The sequence below is a fragment of the Vulpes lagopus genome, chromosome X (assembly GCF_018345385.1).
Source record: "Vulpes lagopus strain Blue_001 chromosome X, ASM1834538v1, whole genome shotgun sequence".
In the NCBI taxonomy this organism is placed as follows: Eukaryota; Metazoa; Chordata; class Mammalia; order Carnivora; family Canidae; genus Vulpes; species Vulpes lagopus.
The window spans coordinates 46,517,878-46,541,388 of record NC_054848.1 but is presented as its reverse complement, the minus strand read 5'-3'; the positions used below and the strand labels follow the sequence as shown (position 1 = coordinate 46,541,388).

The 23,511-nt window shown below is 43.8% G+C and overlaps 2 protein-coding genes and 1 non-coding gene across 6 annotated transcripts in view; 1 reads left to right on the top strand and 2 right to left on the bottom strand.

The window, feature by feature from the left end:
* The window catches only part of PFKFB1 (6-phosphofructo-2-kinase/fructose-2,6-biphosphatase 1), a 70,065-nt gene extending 61,904 nt beyond the window's left edge, over positions 1-8,161 (top strand). For all 4 annotated transcript variants that reach the window (XM_041740726.1, XM_041740727.1, XM_041740725.1 and 1 more), the window contains 4 exons: positions 4,482-4,611; positions 6,127-6,189; positions 7,445-7,509; positions 7,865-8,161. In XM_041740726.1, coding sequence (XP_041596660.1) covers positions 4,482-4,611; positions 6,127-6,189; positions 7,445-7,509; positions 7,865-7,924 — 318 coding nt within the window. In that variant the 3' untranslated portion in view covers positions 7,925-8,161. The remainder of the gene's footprint in view (positions 1-4,481; positions 4,612-6,126; positions 6,190-7,444; positions 7,510-7,864) is intronic.
* Positions 8,162-9,444: 1,283 nt separating this feature from the next.
* TRO (trophinin) overlaps positions 9,445-23,511 on the bottom strand; it is a 42,956-nt gene continuing 28,889 nt past the window's right edge. The window contains 16 exon segments of the mRNA XM_041740413.1: positions 9,445-11,812; positions 12,594-12,705; positions 13,258-13,320; positions 13,732-13,774; positions 13,868-13,947; positions 14,651-14,742; positions 15,549-15,628; positions 15,885-15,908; positions 15,911-15,944; positions 16,060-16,164; positions 16,828-16,861; positions 16,863-17,260; positions 17,317-17,585; positions 17,588-17,810; positions 18,344-18,511; positions 18,513-18,603. Of these exon segments, the coding sequence (XP_041596347.1) occupies positions 9,962-11,812; positions 12,594-12,705; positions 13,258-13,320; positions 13,732-13,774; positions 13,868-13,947; positions 14,651-14,742; positions 15,549-15,628; positions 15,885-15,908; positions 15,911-15,944; positions 16,060-16,164; positions 16,828-16,861; positions 16,863-17,260; positions 17,317-17,585; positions 17,588-17,810; positions 18,344-18,511; positions 18,513-18,603 (3,667 nt within the window). The 3' untranslated portion in view covers positions 9,445-9,961.
* Positions 12,935-13,063, bottom strand: LOC121483725. Its single transcript, XR_005985834.1, has one exon. It is a non-coding gene; the product is annotated as a small nucleolar RNA SNORA11 (small nucleolar RNA).

Genomic DNA, 23,511 nt, shown 5'->3' with positions numbered 1-23,511 from the left:
GAGTATTTTGATATCCATATTCATCAGGAATATTGATCTGTAATTCTTTTTGATCAGGTATTTGTCTTGTTTTAGGGTCAAGGTAATACTGGCCTCATTGAAGGAGTTTAGAAGTTTTTGTTCAATTCTATCCTTTGAAACAGCTTCAGTAGAATAGTTATTATTTCTTCTTTAAATGTTTGGTAGAATTCCCCTGGTGTTTTCATTTTCTTTTGCTTACATGTATTTTTTGTTTTTATTTATTTTTATTTTTTATTTTTTATAAATTTATTTTTTATTGGTGTTCAATTTGCCAACATATAGAATAACACCCAGTGCTCATCCCATCAAGTGCCCCCCTCAGTGCCTGTCACCCATTCACCCCCACCCCCGCCCTCCTCCCCTTCCACCACCCCTAGTTCGTTTCCCAGAGTTAGGAGTCTTCATGTTCTGTCTCCCTTTCTGATATTTCCTACCCATTTCTTCTCTCTTCCCTTCTATTCCCTATCACTATTATTTATATTCCCCAAATGAATGAGACCATATAATGTTTGTCCTTCTCCTATTGACTCATTTCACTCAGCATAATACCTTCCAGTTCCATCCACGTTGAAGCAAATGGTGGGTATTTGTCATTTCTAGTGGCTGAGTAATATTCCATTATATACATGTATTTTTTTTAATTCCTCTTTACTTTCCTGGTAACTCATTCATTCTATAGTAGGATGTTCTTAGCCTCCCTGTATTTGTGGCCCTTTCAAATTTTTTTCGTGTTATTGACTTTAGGCTTCATAGCATTGTGGTCTGAAAATATACATGGTATTATCTCAAAATTTTTGTACCAGTTGAGGCCTGATTTGTTTCCCAGTATGAGGTCTATTCTCAAGAATGTTCCACGTGCACTTGAACGGAATATGTATTCTGCTGTTTTAGAGTTAAATACTATCAATGTATCTGTGAAGTCCATCTGGTCCACTGTGCCATTCAAATCCCTTGTTTCCTTGTTGATCTCTGTTCAGATGATCTTTCCATTGTTGAGAGTGGGGTGTTAAAATCCCCTACTATTATTGTATTATTATCAATGAGGTTTTTTAAAATTTTGTTATTAACTCATTTATATATTTGGCTGCTCCCAAGTTAGGGGCATAAATATTTACAATTGTTAGATCTTATTGTTGGATAGACCCGTTTATTATGATACAATGCCCTTCTTTATCTCTTATTATAGTCCTTCATTTAAAATCTAGTTTGTCTGATATAAGGATGGCTACTCCAACTTTCCTTTGATGTCCATTACCATGATAAATGGTTCTCTACACCCTCACTTTCAAGCTGAAGGTGTCTTTGGTTCTAAAATGAGTCTCTTGTAGGCAGCATATCAGTGGATCTTATTTTTTTTATTTATTCTGATATCTTATACCCTATGTCTTATGATTGGAGTATTTAGTGCATTTACATTCAGAGTAATTGTTGAAAGACATGAATTAAGCACCATTGTATTATCTGTAAAATTGCTATTTCTATAGCTATCTCTGTTCCTTTGTGTTCTTTCTTGCTTTAGGGCTCTCTCCCCACTCAAACTATCCCTTTTAATATTTGTTGCAGGGCTGATTTAGTTTTAGTGTTTAGAGAGAGAGTTGAGCAAGTCAGGGAAGGGGCATAGGGAGAGAATCTTCAAGCAGACTTCCCACTTATCTTGGAGCCTGACTTGCAGGTCAGTCTCACAACCTATGAGCCATGACCTAAGCCAAAACCAAGAGTTGGACTCTTAACTGACTGAGCCACCCAGTCCCCACTTGTCTTAGAACCTCTTTAACTCTTTTATTCTGAATTATAATCTTGCTGGATTAAGTATTCTTAGCTGCATATTTTACCCACTTAGCACATATTTTACCCACTTAGCAATTTCCTTCCACTGCTTTCTGGTCTGCCAGGTCTCCATGGACAACTCTGTTGGTAACCTTACGTGTTTACCCTTGTAGATTAAGGACCTTTTGCCCCTTACTGCTTTCAGAATTATCTGTCTTTGTATTTTGTAAGTTTCACTATAATATGTCATGGTGTCAACCTGTTTTTGTTGATTTTGAGGGGAGTTCTCTGTGCCTCTTGTGCTCAAGTGCTTGTTTCTTTCCCCAGATTAGGGAAGTTCTCAGCTATAATTTGTTCAAATTAACCTTTTGCACCCTTTTCCCACTCTTCTTCTGGGACTCCTATGATACAAATATTCTTGTGCTATTTGGAAATGCTGAGTTCCCTAAGCCTACCTTTATGATCTACTAGTTTTCTTTGCCTTTTTTTAGCTTCATTATTTTCCATAATTGTATCTTTTATATCACCTATTCTTTCCTCTGCTTCTTCAATCCTCTTTGTGATTATATCCAGTCTGTTTTGCATCTCAGTTATAGCATTTTTCATTTCAGCTTGACTAGTTTTTAGGCCCTTTGTCTCTGTAGCAAGGATTTCTCTTGTGTCTTCTATGCTTTTTTTTTCAAGCCCAGCTAGTAATATTATGAGCATGAGCGTTCTAAATTCTTGTTCAGATATATTGCCTACATCTGTTTTTAGTAAGTCCATGACTGTAATTTCTTCTTGAACTTTGTTTTGAGGAGAGCTCCTCCATCTTGTCATTTTGGTTACATTTCTGTCTTTTGCATGTTATGAAAGCTTGTTTTGTTTCCTGCACCTGAGAGTAATGCTATATTTAAAAAGCAGCCATACAATGTCCAGGGCTTGGCACTTCAGAAAGTGTTTCTGATATATGCTGTGTGCACTCTGATGTTTTGGCTGTCCTTTCCTGCTGGTCAGTCCTCTGCAGAGTTCCTCCTTGTTTGCAGTGGGGAACATTTGAACCTTTAGGTATGCTTTGATTTTTGTTGTTGTTGTTGTTTTTGTTGAAATAAACCTGTCATACTATCTCCCTCAAACTGTAGAAATCTTTCTTCCAATACTCAGATCAGTTCCTTGGGTGTCCCAAGGGATCTGACCTCCATAAATATGTGTTCAAGGAATGAGGAAAGCCCATGGTCCCTGTACTTCACCACCATCTTAACTCCTCCCCCACCATCATTGCCATCTGGCTTCTAATGTGACTAAGAAGTCTATAGTCAGTCTAATTGTTGTTTACCTTCCCTAAGACTGCTATTAAGATCTTTTATCTTCATTGCTTTCATGTTCCACTCAGATATATCTGAACATTTTTTTCATTTATTTTGCTTATGATTAGTTAGACTTCCTAAATTTGAGAATTGGGATTCTTCCTCAATTCTAGAAACCCTCAGACATTCTGTCTTTATCCTTTTTTCATGTTTCCTAACTTCTTATTTTTTATGTCTTTGCTGCCTTCTGAGTAATTTCTTCAGCTCTATCTTCCAAATCACTATTTCCTAAGTTGTATCTAAACTTTTGTTTACTCAATCCATTTAGTTTTCAATTTTAATAAATGCATTTTTCATTTATACAAATTCTATTATGTTTATTTCAAATCTACATCATATATTTAATAGCATTTTACTTCTTCCTCAGATTTTTATTCCATCTTTTATTTCTTTATAAATTTCAAACATATTTATTTTATATTGTGGATCCTTTATCTTAAGTTTTTAAGGTTCTCCTCTCATTGTTTCTGTTTATTTTCACTTGTGATAGCTTATTTCCCTTGCATGTTATGTGAGCTACAGTTTGGTAAATTTTGTATATAAGAATTCTGCACAGACTAAGTTGAGAGGATCCAGAGATAATTTCCCTTTGCTTCTTCCAGACACTTCTGGTAACTAATGACTTAAAATTGCTTTTTATTAAACCCCCATCTTAGCATTTTCTAAAACACATGAATATTGTAAATCTGAACCACAAACCCACCTGATGGTAGGCTTGTGGTTAATGTATTATTATAGGAAGATTTTCCTATTTTTCCACCTAGAGGCAGATAAATGTCATTGTTTCCTTTTGCCTGTGGATATATATTTCTAGTTTACACTTCTACTAAGGATGTAGCCCTTTGAAGGTCTCAGATTTGCGTGAAAAGTTCAGTCCCAATTCTCCACCTTGCAAACATCTAAGGTATTGCCTTCTGTCTCTATAAGGTTTTAAAATCTCAAGCCTCTCATTTACTGTGATTGATAAATGCCCCCAAGGCAACATCCACTTACCTCTCTCTATCTTTATTTTTATTCCAAGTTTTTCTCCAGTTTGGAACCCTACATTCATGTTGCCTTTATTTTTTTGAGAGTACGGCAGGCCAAACATTTATTTTATCTAGCTTTTCTAGGAATTTTATATTGAGAAGTTTTATTATTGTTGTTATTTAGTCCACTGTATTGAATGCTCCCATTTAGTAGATGAGAAACTAAGACACTAAAAATGAATTGCATGACTTAACATCATACTACTGGGTCAAAAACAGCTGTGCCGGAACCAACTTTTCCTGATTCCTAGTCCTGAGTTGTTCTCCGAGCAAATCTCCTCATCTACCTTTTTTTACCCAAAATTTCTGTCATTCTTAGTCCTATGAAGATCTGGTTCAGCGTCTGGAGCCAGTTATAATGGAGCTAGAACGGCAGGAAAATGTACTGGTGATCTGCCACCAGGCTGTCATGCGATGCCTCCTTGCCTACTTCCTGGATAAGAGCTCAGGTACCACACTCCTCTCTGTTCCTGGCACAAGAAGCTGGATAAGATTTGGGATCCTGACACCAGCTGTCTGTAGTTTATATCTTAGTATCTAAGAGCACAGCATCTAGAACAAAAATTCTTGAGTTCAAATTCTTGCTCTGTCACATACTAGCTTTGGCAAATTACTTAAGCCTCTCTGACCTCAATTTCCTCATCTGTAAAATGGGGAGAACAATAATGATGTTTAAATAAATTAAATTAATTTTGTGCTGGGAGAGGTAGGAACTCTGAGGGCCAGAGAAAGAAAAGGCTGGGCCAAGGTAACTTGTCCAGGTGGTGGCAGAGCTAAGTCAGAGACCTCAGGCAAGTCACTTGCCTTCTCTGAGTCCATTTTGTTATGTGTGCCATGTGGATCAGTAACCCCTGTAGAGTATTGGCAAAGATAGAATGAGATCTTGTACCCAAAGCACTGGGCCCCCAGGGCCTGACAATTATGATGACAAAGATGAGGAGGAGGAGCAGGATGGATGCCCAGGATATCGCCAACCTGATGTCTCAGGAAGCCAGGAGTGTAGTGGCAGCCTTAAAAGCCCAGGATGAACCTTGAGGGCAGGGAAGCCATGTGAGGTTTGGTTCTGGCTCATTGAAGGAAGATGGGAAGTGGTAAGGGCACTCTGGGTGGGTGAGAGGGCTGTTGTTGGAGAGTAGTGAGAGCTGGGAGTGTCACTCCCACAACCCTTTGAGCCCCTCCAAGGCAGTGGCAGCTGGCTGCAGGGGGCAGAGCATGCATTTAGCCTCAGAGGGTCTTAGGTTCAAGTCCCAGTGCTGCTGCTTCCTGACTGTGACATGGGACAAGTGTCCTCTCAGAGCCTTAGTTCTTCATCCATGGAATGGGCCTGATCATTTCTTCCTCTCAGAGATGTCTAATAAATGAAAACCTAGGCGCATTTAATAAATGGTATGTGAATATTCAAAACAACTTTATGAATAATAAACAGTCAACAACTGGAAACAAGTGAATAGAGAAATGCCTATTGACAAGTGTGAGAGGAGTCAGAGAATGCAGGCCTGGGCTGGAGAGAAAATTGTGGGAGCTGCCAAGGTACATGTACACCTATTCAAGGGCCTTGGTACATAGCAAGGTCTCAGAAAATACTTGCCAGGACAAAGTTGTGGGCCTTCATACTAAAAGACCCTGTGGAAGGCCTGAGGCTGAGGGCAGGAGGAAGGTCTGCCTTGGTTTCATGTTTGCCCTGTGAGTGAAGAGATAGTCCACATCCCAGATGACCATCCTGTCCCTCCTGGAGAACTCACAGTCTTTCCACGTTCCCCAAGGTCCTCCTTCCTCTCTGCTCTAGAGGACACCCTTCTGCATTCTTCCTTACTACCCACCCTGCTCTCAGCACTGCTCACAGAGTGGGGGAGTGTAACCCTAATGAAGCTGACCATAAGGAAAGGGGTATGGCAGAGGAGGCCTGAGGAATGGTACCCTCCCCAGTACCCTTTCTCTGATGGCTACTTTATCCTCCTTTCCAGATGAACTGCCATATCTCAAGTGTCCTTTGCACACAGTGCTTAAACTCACACCTGTGGCTTATGGTGAGTGCCTCCACCCTCATCTGTGGAAAGACACATAGAAGGCATGAGCATGCTTCCAGTGTATACCGTTTGCCCAAGAGAGTAATGGGGGTAGTTTCTGGGGTGGATAATTGTAAGTCCTGGTGAAATAAGAATTGGCAATAATAGGATGAAAACAGGGAAGAACTAGGATGGCCTCTAAGTCCTGGAGCTGCCCTAAACTTTCTTTGGCTCTATCAAAGCACCAAGCATGGAACACTAAGCTGTAAAAGAGAAGGTACATGAAGGGGACCAGAGGAATTAGTGTAGGTCAGGACCAGATCAAAGAAAGAGCTCAAAGATTGGTCTGGTCAGTTTAGACTCTTTCTTGGGACATTAGTTTGCTATGAAATATTCATAAGCAGGGAAGAGACAGACTCAAATATCTTCTAAGGTATGAATAGGAAAGACAGTGTGCTGAAGCCCAGAGTAGGTTGTGGTCTACAGGGCTGGAGCTAAAGGGGACTTCCATAGGCATTGGGCTTCCTCTGCCAGCCCCGGGCCCCAGTGATACCACTCTCCTTTATCTTCAGGCTCCCAGAACTCCCTTGTGAACTTCCAGACCTCTGTTGATGCCATAACCATTTTGTCCTCTAAATAAGTTTTTTTTAAGATTTTATTTATTTATTCATGAGAGACAGAGAGAGAGGCAGAGACACAGTCAGAGGAAGAAGCAGGCTCCTTGCAGGAAGCCCAATGCTGGACTCCATCCCCAGACCCAGGATCATGCCCTGAGATGAAGGCAAAGGCTCAACCACTGAGCCACCCAGGCATCCCTGTCCTCTAAATAAATTTTACCTGGGACTCATTGTCCCAAGGCAGTATCTCCAAGGCTTTTCCACCACTTCAGCACTTAACACAGCTTAGAAGATCTATAGGGCTCTACCACTATTATATACATTAGATTGCTATCTCACAGAGCACAAGACTTGGGGGGAGTCCTTAGGGATCATCTATTCTCATCTCCTTCCTATTCCCATTTGAGCAACTGAGGCTCAGAGAACTCTGAGACTATTAGGGGCAGCTGAGAAGATACCTCACTGGCTTCTCTTAGATCTGGTGTCTTCCCCATACATCACTCAGCAGATCTACATTCCCTTTCCTGCAGAGCAGTCACAATCTACATGGTGTGGAACTGGGGGTACAGGTAGTGATAGGTGAGGGAGTGAATGACACCTTGGGGAATATTTGTGCTTACCTTGGGGGCTTATGGATGGACTGGCTGTTCTTTTCTGAGGCTGCAAAGTGGAGTCCATCTACCTGAACGTGGAAGCCGTAAACACACACCGGGAGAAACCTGAGGTAGGTGAGGGGCTCTGTGGCCTAAGTTGGCACATGGTAAAAGCACCCACCTGCACAGAAAGGCTGGCCCAATCCCACAGAGCTTGAGTGTCTCGTACCAACAGGTAGAATAACCAGCACCAAAAAATGCAGGAACTGTGGCCCAGGCCTGAGGTGCCATTGAGATGCAGGGCTACAGCAATGCCTACCCAAAAGTCCTCAAGTTGAGATTCCCCAGAGGCTTGCCTGAGAAAAATGTAAGGATCAAGGCCTGGCTGAAGGAGGAGAGCCTGGCAGTGAGAACAAGAGGCAGGGAAGGGGCTGGGGCTCTACAGTGCTGGCTCCTTCCTATTAATCCTGGGCTCTCTCCTCTCAGAATGTGGACATCACCCGAGAACCTGAAGAAGCCCTGGACACTGTCCCTGCCCACTATTGAGCCCTTTCCAAGAAGTGAAACTGCCTTTGTTCTCATTGTCTCACACCTTTAAGAGCTGCTATCCTTGTACTTCCTTTACCTTAAGACCCTGGACTTGGCCTCACTGAAAGAGCCTTGCTTCCAGTGAAGAAGCCCTCAGCAGCTTCGAAACACATCTTGATTTCTAGCTACAACCAAGGAGGTGTCTAGCTCTGAATGAAACTTTTTCTAAGTTAATAAATCCTTATTAATAATAAAGACTTCTCTTGCTGCTTACAAAAGAGGAGAGGAAGGCATTGTGAGGTTTCCCCTACAAGATCTTCTTAAGATCCCAACCTTGTGAAGTGCCTCTGGTGTTGTGGGCTGTGGAATGGATGAGGGTTTACTGGAGGGAAGGGTTCTGGGGTAGCAACTCTAAAAGTGAGGGAGGAGATATGTCTCTGTGAGGACCTATGGCCTCATTTCTTGGTGGGCAGCATAGCTGAGGACCTGACACCTTCATTCCTACACTCAGAAGAATTTGTACCTAGACCACAGTGTTCCTCTCTTCTCCAACTCCTGCTGCCATCCTGAATGATTTCACTGTCCATACAAATGATCCAAATAATAATCTGCCCTCCAAGTCCCCTGACCCCTCAAAACAATGATCATTTCCCCCTTAGCCATCTACTCTATAGACCATCTAGACACCCCACACCCAGTATGACTTCTTAAATACAAGGATTTCACTATCTGACCACTGGCCCCCAGTCCTTACAACTCTCTGTGTCATCTTCAGGATCCCTAGAAACATGCCTCCCACATAGTAGGCATGTGTATAGTATTTCCTGAACGAACAAGATTTGTTCTTGTACTGCATCAAGAGTATGATCCTTTGATTCCTCAATTGTCTTCCAATCTATCATCTTTTCCTCCTCATTGTTCCTCCATCCCTAGACAGCTTGAATCCTATGTTCCATTTCTTTAGCCACTCTCCATGCACCTAGGTATCAGCAACCCAGGGATAAAGAGACAGACTCATGTACTCACTGCCTTGATTCCTTTGTTCTTCCATCATAGCCACCAGCAAGCCCCAAACCTTGTATCACCTTTTTCATATCACCTTTTTTGGGAAGATCTACTGTTTGAAACAAACCTACATTTATCTGCTTCCACAGCCACCCTTAAATCCTATTCAAAGTCAGAGTCACCCTCTATTCCCTGGCACTCTATCCCATCCCACCTTCTCAGGCATGGGCTACTTCAGTCCATTCTTGACTATTATAGAATATCTATCTCCTTTATTGGCTTTTGCCCCTACACTCTGAAACATGTTCAGATCTCTCTTTCCTATCTCAAGAAAACCCTCCCTTGTTCCTGTGTCTACCTCTATTCTTATACAGCCTATCTCTCTATTCTTATACAAATGTCTCAAAATGGATCTATATTTACTGTCCAAAACCCTCTCCCTCTGCCTTCTATTCCAGGCTTTCCCTCTATATCTTCATTCAAGCTATAATCCCCTTGTCTGCTATACTTTCTCCAGGTCTCTATCCCATTGAAATAATATTTTTGTTTTAGCCTAAAGCTGTAGCCCCCCTTCTCTGAAGAGCTACACTGATCTTTAGTTCTTCTAGAAACCTGAAATATTACTCACAACAAGCACATTAAAAAACATAAAAAACTCCAATTCATTTTGCAAATTTAATGTAACACACAATAAGCAAACAATAAAGCAGGATCTGCAAACAGATTTTTCATAGTGTGTCATCCTCAGCTGATTGATAATGTCTGTTTATACTGCTGTGTGGACAAAGATCCCAAGGATGTACCTTGGCTCCTTGGGAAGAACTGCTGGAATTCATTAGCTGTATCTGCAAACCTGGGAAATAAAGCTAAAAGCAACACCAAACAGGAACACATTTTAGCACCAAATATACTGTTTCCTCATACTTCCTTCATTGTCCTCATCTCCCTACCCAAACCTCCCCCTTTGGGGTTTCTTATAACATTTCCCAGTTCTTATACCCATCCCCATGGGCCATGGCTGAGCAAATGTTGTAATTACCTGAAACCTCACTAGCCATAGGAGAAGCTACAGGCAGCAAGTCTGGTGGCTCCACCACTAAAGGCGGCACCATTTCTCAGTCCACCGCCAAAGCCAGCACTACTGCTTGGTCCACTGCTGAAGCCAACACCTGTGCTTGGTCCACTGCTTAAGCCAGTGATAGAACTGGGTCCACAATTGAAGCTGGTGCTGGTGCAGGGTTCGCCAATAAAGCCAGTGCTGGTGTTGGAACCACTGCCAAAGCCAATGATGGTACTTGGTCCTCTGTTGAAGCTTTTATTAGGGCCAGCACCAAAACCATCACTGATGCTGAGGCCACCACTAAAGCCAGCACTTGTTCCAAGTGTGCTGCTAAAACCAGCATTGGTGCCCAGACCATCACCAAAGCTATCATTTGAGATCAGTCCACCACCAAAGCCAGCACCAGTGTTCAGTTCACTACTGAAGATAGCACTGGTGCCTAGTCCACTACGAAAGCCAGCACTGGTGCTCAGCCCATCATGAAATCCAGCATTGATGCTTAACCCATTGCCAAAGATGAAACCAGCAGCGGTACTGGATCCATCACCAAAACTAGCACTGGTAGCACCACTAAAGCAGGTGATAGTGCTAGGAGGACCACCAAAGCATAGGTTGGTGTTAGACATACTGCCAAAGCAGAGGCTGGTGCTGGGAATTCCACCAAAGCCAATGCTGGTACTGGGAGCAATGTCAGAGTCAGTAGTGGTGCTAAGCGCCCCACTGAAGTCAGCATTGGTGCTGAACATACTGCCAAACCCAGAGATGGTGCTGGGTGCACTGCTAAAGCTAGCACTAGTGCTGACAGCACTGCTAAAACCAGCACTGGTGCTGAATGCACCACCAAAGCTGGCACCAGTGCTGGAAGAGCCACCAAAGCAGATGCTGGTGCTTAGTGTACCACCAAAGTCAGTGCTGGTGCTGGAAGAGCCACCAAAGGAGACACTGGTGCTGAGTACTCCATCAAAACCAGTGGTGGTGCTAGGAGAGCCACTAAAGCAGAAACTGTTATTAAGTGTGCCACCAAAGCTGGCACCAGAGCTGGGAGAGAAACCAAAGCAGACACTAGTGCTCAGTGTGCCACCAAATCCAGTCCTGATGCTAAGTGCACCACTAAAGACTGAACTGGTTCTGGGCATACTGCCAAATCTGCTGGTAGTAAGTGCACCATTGAAGACAGTGGTGGTGCTGAGTGTGCCTTCAAAGTCAGAGCTGGCTCCACCACTGAAACTGGGACTGGTGCTAAGTGAGACACTGAAACTAGAGCTGACCCCACCACCAAAGGTGGCACTGGTACAAGGTATGCCACTAAAGCTAATGCAGGCTTCACTGTTGAAACTAGAGCTGGTACTGGCTGCACCACCCAAACTAGTGCTAGTGCTGGGTATACCACTAAAGCAAATGCTGGCTGTACTGCTGAAGCTGGAACTGGTCCTGGGTGTACCACCAAAGCTAATGCCAGCTCTGCCACCAAAGCCACCACTGGGTCTGGGCGTAGCACTGAAGCTAATGCTAGCATTATCACTGAAAGTAACCCTGATGCTAGCTCCTCTGTTGAAGTCGATGTTGGTGCTGGCTTCAGCATTTTCTTGGGCTCTGGTCTCAATTTCAAATGAAAATCTGTTCCAGGACTGAGCATTATCACCTAACTCTTCCTTTGTTAGGCAGTCGATAGCTATGTCATCCCAATTCCAGGGCCCAGCCACAGCTTCTTCTCCAATCCTCATCTGGGCTCTTGCCTCAGCCCTTGCCTCAGCCTCAGCCACAGCCGCAGCTGCAGCTTGCACTTCCATCTCTACTCCCTGGTACTAAACAGCCCAGTCTTTGATGTCTTTCTTCTGCACCTGAAATGGGAATGATAATCAATATAAGGACAATAATATTTGTAACTATGTATTAATTACATACTATGGGCTTTGTATAAAACCAATAGCAGCAGTATTTTTTTTAATTCTTAGTTTTCTGAGGCTCTATCATGGGTCAGTCCTGAGATCCAGTTTCAGCTCTGATAACTAAGGTGTTGTGTGACTTTGGACAAGTTACTTAACCTCACTGAGAAGATGGGAAATGATAAAAGAGTATGCTATGGATTGAATGTTTGTGTCCCCCCACAAGTTCATATGTTAATGCACCAGCTCCCGATGTGACTATATTTGGAGATTGGGCCTTAATGGAAGTAGAGTTAAATGAGGTCATAATGGTGGGGCCCTGGTCAAATAAGATTAGTGTTTTTATAAAAGGCCCTTTCTCTACTGTGTGAGAACACAGCAGGAAAACATTCATCTGCAAGCCAGAGGGAGAGGTTTCTTCAGAAACCAATCCTGCTGGACCTTAATCTGGGGCTTTCAGCCTCCAGAACTGTGAGAAAATAAATTTCTGTTGTTTAAGTCACCCAGTCTGTAGTATTTTGTTATGACAATGCAAGAAGACTAACACAAAGTATGAAAAAAGAATGAAACAATGTAAACTTTATGTTCAGCAGCATTCTCAGACATCAGTGAAGTTCCATATGTTTATATACTAACTGCAGGCTGCCCTGTACCTGACCACCCTTGCACATAGTCTTCCCCAGCAAGGGACATCCAGTATCCTTAATATTACAAGTCAGGGAAGCTCTCCTATTACCTTGCATGAAAACTTGAGGACTTTCATCTTGCTAGTCTCATGGTAAGAGTGCAAGCCCCAGAATTCATATTCAGGTGATCTGCTGTTAGGGACCCTCTTGTACTCCAGGTACCTTAGAGAATGGAAATGAAACTTGCTTCTAACCAAACAAATCTATTGTGCAACCAATGGCACCAGGTGGCAAGCCCCTTCAAATACTAAACTCAACTCCTACAGAAGGATTTCTAAGACCCTCCTTCCCTACACTCACTCCCAAATACAGTTTGTGGCATTGGTCTCCAATATTGAGTCATTTCCTTTTGGACTCGTGCAAGATTGTCACTTGATGCTTCATAGAAGGCACGTATAGGGCATGATGTCACAGGAAGGCCAAAGTACCTTGAAACCTGTGAGGAGTAAGCCCAAGTTCCTGTTGGGTGTGTTGTAAACAGAGGAGCCATTCTTCAGGTACCCTGCTCTGAGCATACCCCAAAGCAAGGGCCTTGTCTTTAGTCTAGCCCAATCCTGGAACTGTCCACTCATGGGAATTGTGGACAGGACTCAGTTCTAGGTCATAGGATGCCCATACTGCATCTAAAGCTAGTGTAATAAAAGAGTTGATTAGAACCAGAGCAGCACACTCAGAACACTTCAGGGCCAGACAAAGCCTCCAAATGCCACTTACTCCTGCTTCACAAATTCGTCTGGGATGAGCTTCCTTATTTCCCCAAAGAGAGGGTGCCTCACCCTGACCATGGGAAAAAATAACCCATAAACAGAGAAGAAAACTTCCCATATGAGGGAAGAGGCATTTCTCAACATGGAAGAGACCTCTCTAGCACATACAGCAGTCCCAGTGAAGCCAGAAAAGTAGTGAACACACAGTCACTAGAAACAGTAAGTTGAAGCCAGATGGTTCTTTGTCAGGAATACCCCTAAAGTTCTATCTTCTATCTCAGTTTGGAATGACATAGGGGTGGGAAAGTGCAGAGAGTTCAGGACCATTTACCCGTCCACCCAGGTCAGAACCCTGGACCCTCTACCCAGTCCAGCATCCCGTTCCCACACCACCAGACCACCAAGCTGATGCAATCCTGGGACCATCCTCTCTTGCCAAACAACAACACGGACAGCAAGCACTGAGAGAGCCCAATCATACCCAGGGCGCAGCCCCAGCTTGCGCAGCACCTCCCAGATGACAGCTGCAAAGGGAGGCAAGAGGAGACAGGGACAGAAAATGAACATGTGGAATTCCAACTGTGGCCACCCATTCAGCTACATGCCCAGTCACTCGCCCTCACTGGACCGATTTCCATTCATAAAGATGATGCTAAGAAGCACCATGAGGAGACCTAGCTTTGGCGAATCCTTAGTCCTAGGGAAATAACAGGGTAGAGAGAAGATTTATGTCCAGCAGCCATCTGCAAAAAACATATCAGCCAGCTCACTAGGCTACCCTCTCCCAGATTCCTCACACATGACAGAATTCTTCCCAGTCTATACTTCAAGGTCTATGTGACACTGAGCAAGGCACTTAGACTCTTGAGTCTCAGTCTCCTGTTAAGTAGAATGGCAAAATCCAATGCTCCTCTGTCTCAGGTTGCCAAAAGGATAGAAGAATGCCTATCAACCTGGAACAACCAAGGCACCCAGCTAACGTGAGTCCTTTCTTTCTCTCCCAAACTGACCCCCCTGCTCCAAGAGAATTCTAGGTGTAGCCCCAGTGATGCTCTGATCCTTCAAGCATCATGATTCACCCATACCAGGAAGAACCACTCTACCAAAGCCAGTAGGAAGAGACAGGCAACTACAGGTCTGCTTTTCCTGGAAGCTTCTGTATAAACAGAAAACAAGACAGTAGGAATGCACTTCTCCAGGCTTCTATACTCTTTAGTCAATCATAATCAAGTACCACTACCATCTGCAGGGTTCCAGCTATGTGATGAAGCTTAAACAGGGGCTTTTTAGGCCCTGACTTTCTGCCTCTCCAAGGAGATATGGGGAGAGATGACAGGGATGGGGTAGTGCCATAGACAGAAGCAGAGCCTCCCTCCCACCCCAACCTTTTCCCAGCTTACATTCCCAGTATGCCTGCAGAGAATTCCTGAATGCTGATGAGAATATGCAAGCTACTTTGCTTATCAATTTCTTTCAGATTGACTCAAAACATCTGCCAAGTAAAAATATAGCCTGTGAGATCACAAAATTCAACCTAGGCATCAGTGAGCTTCCTGAGCATCCCACAGTTCCCTGTGTAGCTAGAGTTTTGAGTGTATGTGAGAAATCAGTGAGATAATGCAGGTAAAGCACTTAGCTAAGTGGTCACCACTACAGAAAACAGGTAAGAAATGTACTATTATCAGCATCACCTTTGTAATTAGTGGGAATCTAGGGAGATAGAGAATGGAGAGTGAAATGGAGAGGTGACCATCTAAAATGCATTACAGGACACATCCAGCATCAGACAGAAATAACTTGGGAGGTTTGAGTCCTACCTGTGTTTTACCACTGGCTTTCAGTGTGACCCTGGGCTAGTCTATGTTCCTATTTATGCCACTGTTTGCCCAACTGCATAGTAATGGGGATAGAAAGTCTCTTTGAAAATTATATGGTCTCATTCATTTGGGGAATATAAAAAATAGTGAAAGGGAATAAAGGGGAAAGGAGAAAAAATAAGTGGGAAATATCAGAAAGGGAGACAGAACATGAAAGACTCCTAACTCTGGGAAACGAACTAGGGGTGGTGGAAAGGGAGGTGAGTGGGGGGGTGAGGGTGACTGGATGGCGGGCACTGAGGTGGGCACTTGACGGGATGAGCACTGGGTGTTATTCTGTATGTTGACAAATTGAACACCAATAAAAAATAAATTTATTAAAAAAAAGAAAGTCTCTTTGGTCTATCCCAGAAGGGTCATGTATGTCTTTGTTGAGTCAGGGCTTCCCCATTGTGCCCATCCCCCAGGGCTGCCCCTTCACCTTCTCCAGAGCGTAGCTTGCTCGTTCAATGATCTCTGGGAAATATTCATCATATTCTTGGATGACATCCTTCAGCATGTCTGTAGGAAGGGAGAGGTGGGAGCAGCCAGGCTGTGCAGGGGCCACAGATCTGCAGCCCTTTTGCCAGCTTGTGGGGTCAGTGCAGTCTGAGTCCTGAACTGTGTTAATGGGAGATGCCAGCCATATCAGAACGTGAAGAGTAAGGGAGGATATATGAGAGAACAAAAAGGCTATAAAAGTAAATAGTTACCCCAGAGCAGAGGAGGGAGTGGAGTGGAGAGGAGATTTCAGGGAGAAGAGTTGGTATGACTCTACCTGAGCTCTTGATGGGGATCTTTGGTCCTTAATCAACAGGTATTTCACCAACTTATTTGCCTGGGAGAAGATGAATACATGGGGATAACTCAATATGTTTTTAGAAAACTTGGAAGAATGACAGAAAAGAGGGAAGGTAAAGAAGAAAAGAGACTGGGCAGAATTGGATTCTTACCCTTTCTTGCAAAATGGCCACGTTTCAGGCTGGCAGAGGCCTCCAGGCCCATGGGATCAACCTGTAATTACTGCCACCTCTCTCATCTCCATTCAGATGCTTTGACTACATCATCAAAAAGAAGGAAGGTCTAGAGTCACCAGATGAAAGGCTCTGTCTCCCTACCCTACCGTCTCCTGAAAATCTCCCAAACCCTTCCTATAGTGGGTTCTGACCATCCAATTGGCCACCCTGAGTCCTAGATTTGTCTTCACTATCTTCTAGCCAGGAGTTTCATTTCCCTTTCAGGACAAAAGCAACCCAAGGGCAGGACCCGGGGTTCCTTCTCTTATTTTGGCCACCACTGATTTTGCTAGATGTATACCTTGGACAAATCACTTCATCTCTCTGGGACTCAGTTTTTTCATCTATAAAACTGGGATCTATGATCCCTAGATAGTAGGAGTTACTTTCAAAAAATAAAGACACAACCTGTATGACTACCCAAGAGAAAACATAGCACATGGTAACGACTATGTAAATACAAGTTGAAATATATCCAGGTTGTAGCTAAGTGTATGGATGTATTATTTCCCCACCAATCCGTGGATTGTCAGGGAGCAGGAACTATATCACGTTCTTCTCAGCATCTCTCATAGCCTATCCAAACAGAGGGACTGGCTCAGAGCAAAAAGTCTCAATAAACTTTTATAGAACAAATGAACAAACAAGGAGCATAGGAATGGAAAAGAAGTGAAGAGTTAAGAATGGTGATGTCAGAGATCTCACCTTTTGGTTCCTCTTGCCCTGGGTCCTGGTTGTAGAGACTCAACTGGGCCAGGTAGTCATCTGCCAGGGCCTGGACAGGAGCAGCAACCTGAGTCTCAAGAGCACTTATGTTGGTCTTAAAAGTGGCCATCTTGGCCTGGGCCCGTTGGTCAACAATTTTAGTCTGACTTTCGGCTGTCTGTGCTTTAGTGGCAGACATATGAGCCCTGGACCCTCTCTTGACCTGAAAGGTGGCTGCTAGGGCTTGGTTTGTAACCATTTGAGCAGCAGATGGAGCCTGAGAGACCTCATAGGCAGAATTTGGGCTTCTATTGGCAGCATTCTTGCCCCTGAATTTGGGGGGCCAGATAGGGGCTGCTGAGGCCTCAGTCTGCCTGGTAGCTGTCTTGGTATTTGGGGCCTCTAGGAGTTCAGTGTCAGTATTTTGGGGCCTCTAGGAGTTCAGTGTCAGTATTCGGGGCCTTTAGGAGTTCAGTGTCAGTATTTAACAGTTGCCTTCTTCACTTTGGAGGTTTTATTAGATCTGATGCTGGCTGCTGTGGCATGGGTAGTGGCTGCCTCATTAGTAAGTTGGCCTTGGGTGGTAGCTGAGTGGGTGGTGGTTGGAGCCAATGAGATATCAATAGTACTAGTTATGGCCTTATCAGCAGCCTTCTTAGCTTTGGAAACTTCCGTAGGCTTAGTGGAGGCTGTCAAGACCTGGGAGTTGGCTGACCCACTGGTAACTGAAACCTGGATAGCCTGCAGGATGTCTGGTATAGAGCCTGTAAGAGTGCCTTGATCTGTGTAGTGACACTCTGCTTACCAGTTGGAGATTGAGAGCTTTGGGTTGTCTTAGCAGTAATTCTCTTTGTCTTACTGGCTTTCTTAGACTGAGCAGTGACTACAGAAGCCTGAGTATTGGCTGCTTCAGTGGTAGCTGAAGCCTGGTTGATCTGGGGGATGATAGGCAGATTTAAAGACTGCAAAGTTTATCCATTCATCTTTCGATGGACACCGAGGCTCCTTCCACAGTTTGGCTATTGTGGACATTGCTGCTATAAACATCGGGGTGCAGGTGTCCCGGCGTTTCATTGGTTTATGTATACAATGGAATATTACTCAGCCATTAGAAACGACAGATACCCACCATTTGCTTCGACGTGAATGGAACTGGAGGGTATTATGCTGAGTGAAATAAGTCAATCGGAGGACAAACATTATATGGCCTCATTCATTTGGGGGAATATAAATAATAATGAAAGGGAATAAAGGGGAAAGGAGAGAAAATAAGTGGGAAATATCAGAAAGGGAGACAGAACATGAGAGACTCCTAACTCTGGGAAACGAACTAGAGGTGGTGGAAGGGGAGGTGGGCGGGAGGTGGGGGTGACTGGGTGACGGGCACTGAGGTGGGCACTTGACAGGATGAGCACTGGGTGTTATTCTATATGTTGGCAAATCGAACATCAATAAAAAATAAATTTATAAAAAAAGAAACTAAAAAAATAATAATAAATAAAGACTGCAAAGTTACTTTAGGCTTGTTAGTGGCAATCACATTGGCAGATGAGACTGTATGGGCAGCACGTATGGTCTTTGTAACAGCCTTAATGGGAGCATTCTTGATCTTGCTTTTCTTAGGCGGGTCAGCAACTGGTAGGTCCATGGCCAGAGAGTCCTTGGTTGCCGCCAAGAGGGTATTGCATCAGCAAAACACTGTCCTCTTCTGTGGTCTCAATCTGTATATCTGGAGGGAAGTGAAGCCCCAGGCTCCCAGGGGAAAAGAAGGGGGACCTACACACTTAGAATTATGATCTGCTGAACCATCTGGCCTCCCTACAGTGCACCCTTTCCACAAAGGCCTCCTCTTCCTCTGAGCAGTGATTGAAGGGGGGGATAAAGGAAAAGGGAGGGAGCAGAAGATAAAGTCAGACAGGTTTTTCTCTCCTCCTTCATCTTTCAGGGAAAGACTGATACAGGATAGGCTAGGAAATTCTTCAACTACAGAGTAGTAAGGGGCTCAAGACCAATAAATGAACTCAGGACTGGGCAGATGGCCTGGTGAGAATACAGAGATGCCTCACTTGGAATGGGAGAATCCTATAATTGTGGTCATTTCTCCTATCCATTTTTCTGAAAGGCCGAGTAACAACTAAGCCTGAGGGGAAGGGCCTGAGTTAGGGGAGAATGAGGAGAGCGAGATTCACCAGACCTCTCGCTTATCCTGAGAGAAGAGGGAGCTTATCCAGCTTTGGCCCCCAAACATTTCAACTATTGGGTTCTCATACCTAGAAACCCAGACCACCTATCCAAACCCTAGCTCATTTGCCTCTGAGATACGACAAGGCAGTTCTACAACCCCACCCCTTCATTTTAGACACGACCCTACTGCAGCTTAATAGTGCACATGCGTGCCAGCTGGAGTAAATGAGCTTTGGAGGTCCGGAAAGGCTGATAATCTCAATCCCACAGACGCCTCTGCTCTCAGAGCAGCAGAACAGCTCGGACAAGTCCTTGACCCACTCTTCCTAGCTGCAACGTATTTCGATCCAGCCCTTCCCCCAACACCAGCTGGCTCCCACTGCAGTACTGCTTTGCACTGCCCCTTCCCTAAAACCACCCATCTCTACTCTTCCACACAGACACTCACCACCCCTTCCTGATAGGCCCCCCTGCCCCCTTCTTTTTTTCCCCTTTTAATTTTTTATATAAATTTATGTTTTATTGGTGTTCAATTTGCCAACATACAGCATAACACCCAGTGCTCATCCCATCAAGTGCCCTGCTCAGTGCCCGTCGCCCAGTCACCTCCACCCCCTGCCCACCTCCCCTTCCACCACCCCTAGATCGTTTCCAAGAGTTAGGAGTCTCTCATGTTCTGTCTCCCTTTCTGATATTTCCCACTCATTTTTCTCCTTTCCCCTTTATTCCCTTTCACTATTTTTTATATTCCCCAAATGAATGAGACCATATAATGTTTGTCTTTCTCCAATTGACTTATTTCACTCAGCATAATACCCTCCAGTTCCATCCACGTCGAAGCAAATGGTGGGTATTTGTCGTTTCTAATGGCTGAGTAATATTCCATCGTATACATAAACCACATCTTCTTTATCCATTTATCTTTAGTTGGACACTGAGGCTCCTTCCACAGTTTGGCTATTGTGGACATTGCTGCTAGAAACATCGGGGAGCAGGTGTCCCGGTGTTTCATTGCATCTGTATCTTTGAGGTAAATCCCCAGCAGGGCAATTGCTGGGTCACAGGGCAGATGAATTTTTTACTCTTTGAGGAATCTCCACACAGTTTTCCACAGTGGCTCCACCAGTTCACATTCCCACCAACAGTGCAAGAGGGTTCCCCTTTCTCCACATACTCTCTAACATTTCTGGTTTCCTGCCTTGTTCATTTTCCCCATTCTCACTGGTGTGAGGTGGTATCTCATTGTGGTTTTGATTTGTATTTCCCTGATGGCAAGAGACGCTGACCATTTTCTCATGTGCTTGTTGGCCATGTCTATGTCTTCCTCTGTGAGATTTCCCTTCATGTCTTTTGCCCATTTCATTATTGGATTGTTTGTTTCTTTGCTGTTGAGTTGAATAAGTTCTTTATAGATCTTGGAAACTAACCCTTTATCTGATAGGTCATTTGCAAATATCTTCTCCCACTCTGTAGGTTGTCTTGTAGTTTTGCTGACTGTTTCTTTTGCTGTGCAAAAGCTTCTTATCTTGATGGAAGTCCCAATAGTTCATTTTTGCTTTTGTTTCCCTTGACTTCATGGAGGTATCTTGCAAGAAGTTGCTGTGGCCAAGTTCAAAAAGGGTGTTGCCTGTGTTCTCCTCTAGGATTTTGATGGAATCTTGTCTCACATTTAGCTCTTTCATCCATTTTGAGTTTATCTTTGTGTATGGTGAAAGAGAGTGGTCTAGTTTCGTTCTTCTGCATGTGGATGTCCAATTTTCCCAGCACCATTTATTGAAGAGACTCTCTTTCTTCCAGTGGATAGTCTTTCCTCCTTTGTCGAATATTAGTTGACCATAAAGTTGAGGGTCCACTTCTGGATTCTCTATTCTGTTCCATTGATCTATGTGTCTGTTGTTTGTGCCAGTACCACACTGTCTTGATGACCACAGCTTTGTAGTACAACAAGAAATCTGGCATTGTGATGCCCCCAGCTATGGTTTTCTTTTTTAAAATTCCCCTGGCTATTCGGGGTCTTTTCTGATTCCACACAAATCTTAAACTAATTTGTTCCAACTCTCTGAAGAAAGTCTATGGTATTTTGATAAGGGATTGCATTAAATGTGTAAATTGCCCTGGGTAACATTGACATTTTCACAATATTAATTCTGCCAATCCATGAGCATGGAATATTTTTCCATCTCTTTGTGTCTTCCTCAATTTCTTTCAGAAGTGTTCTGTACTTTTTAGGGTATAGATCCTTTACGTCTTTGGTTAGGTTTATTCCTTGGTATCTTATGCTTTTGGGTGCAATTGTAAATGGGATTGACTCCTTAATTTCTCTTTCTTCAGTCTCATTGTTAGTGTAGAGAAATGCCACTGACTTTGGGCATTGATTTTGTATCTTGCCACACTGCCAATTTGCTGTATGAGTTCTAGCAATCTTGGGGTGGAGTCTTTTGGGTTTTCTATATAGAGTATCATGTCATCGGCGAAGAGGGATAGTTTGACTTCTTTGCCAATTTGAATGCCTTTTATTTCTTTTTGTTGTCTGGTTGCTGAGGCTAGGACTTCAAGTACTATGTTGAATAACCCTGCCCCCTTCTGCAGTACTTCTCAGCCCCTCCCTTTCCCTAAGATGCCTGTTCCCTCCTCTCTCCTGTGCATTCCTGCACTGTCCATTCCCCAAACCACTCCCCCACTTCATGTTTGCAAGTGACTGCTCCCGCCCCTTCTACGACAATACCCTACCCACAAACCCAGTGGTATTACACTTTTGTGTAATAGGTTGGTCCCAAATAGTACCAGGTTCTTTCCCTTCCCTTTTCAAACTAGTACCTAGCTCCTCTTTCCTTCTGGCTAAGCCTGGTCACTTTCACTATTCAAAGGGATTCTGCTGCTCATTTCTGGGTCCTGATCCCTACTTTCTGTGACCCAGTGCGGACCCTGTCCCCTTTTACCAGTCTACCGGATTCCTGCCATAGCTTATCTCCCTCCCAAATTGGGTCCTGCTCCTTTCTTTTACTGCCTGAACTACTGCTTTATCTTCCCACAGTCCAAACCGGGTCTGCATCCCTCCTTTCTGCGGCTGGAACAGAGACCAGATCTCTCCATTATAAGGCCCAAAGGGGATTCTGCCCCCTCTATCTCCCGTACGAACAGGGTCCAAGCACCTCTAAACCTGATCACATTAATGCAGTTAGCTCCTGAACATGCAGCAGGTTTTCTTCAACTTAGGGTGTGTGGAGTCAAGCACATTGAAGCCATTGCCCAGAGGATCCCACAGGGTCTTCACTGAAGCTGGGCACCGTAGCTCACCTGTCCTCTGGAATCCAGAAGGCATCTGCTCTCTCCAAACCTCTCCTTAGTTTTGAGCTTGTTGGCTTTCCCTCCCCAGCCAGAAGTCGTCCTGCCTTTTTCCACCTCCAGATGGGCCTCCTTCCCTCCCTGTCAACCTCCTCCTTCACTCTCCACTTTCAGCGTTCTCTTCTTTGTGTGGTCTCTTTTCTGGTTACTACATCTTATTCAGTACTTGCTCTCTCCAGCTCCCCATTTGATTTATCTATCACCCACCCTGTACCCCCATTCCTATTTGATTCCTCTATTCACCCTAAGAGGACTGTGCTTCTCTGAGCTCCCAAATCCCTTCCTGCAGCCCCTCTGCCAACACTAATTAGAGTGTGTTGTCCTGTGTATGCGGTCTCTCTCCCCAGGAGCTGTTCTGAGGACCATGTCATAATCCTTTCCCTCTCTCAAGTATGACCAGATTAAGACATTTAGAGGCTCTAAACAGGAAGAGATAGGGTGCTCCCACACCATATGCCATTCAGAATTAAAACAGTAAAGGTAAGAAAGTCTACCAATGTGTTCTTTTTTCTTATCCCTGATGACTATATTGATGCTTTCAATGAATATCAACTTATCTGAAAAATTTTATTGGGGCAACATTCCACCATTACTAGTGTGCTAAGCAAGTACTCAGACTCTCGTGAAATCGATCACTGCTCCCCAGTGCAGCAAATAGCTCTCCTTGGACATTTATTTATTGTACTCAATCCTTAATTATACATTAAGCACACAGCTGTGTCAAGGTGCTCACTGGATGTGGGCAAACACAAGTAGGATAGAATACCTGTCCTTAAGGAACTCAAATATATTATTTTTTTTATATTCCTTTTTTAATGTAGTTTAAAATAAGTTATTTTTAAGATTTTATTTTAATTCCAGTTACTTAACATACAGTGTGATGTTAGCTTCAGGCATATAATATGTGATTCAACACTTCCATACATCACCCTGTGCTCATCACAACAGGTGCACTCAGGAGGGGGCAAGATGGCGGAAGAGTAGGGTCCTCAAGTCACCCATTCCCCAAAACTTACCTAGATAACTTTCAAATCATTCTGAAAACCTACAAATTCGGTCTGAGATTTAAAGAGAGAATAGCTGGAATGCTACAGTGAGAAGAGTTTGCGCTTCTATCAAGGTAGGAAGACGGAAAAAAAAAAGAAATAAAAAAGC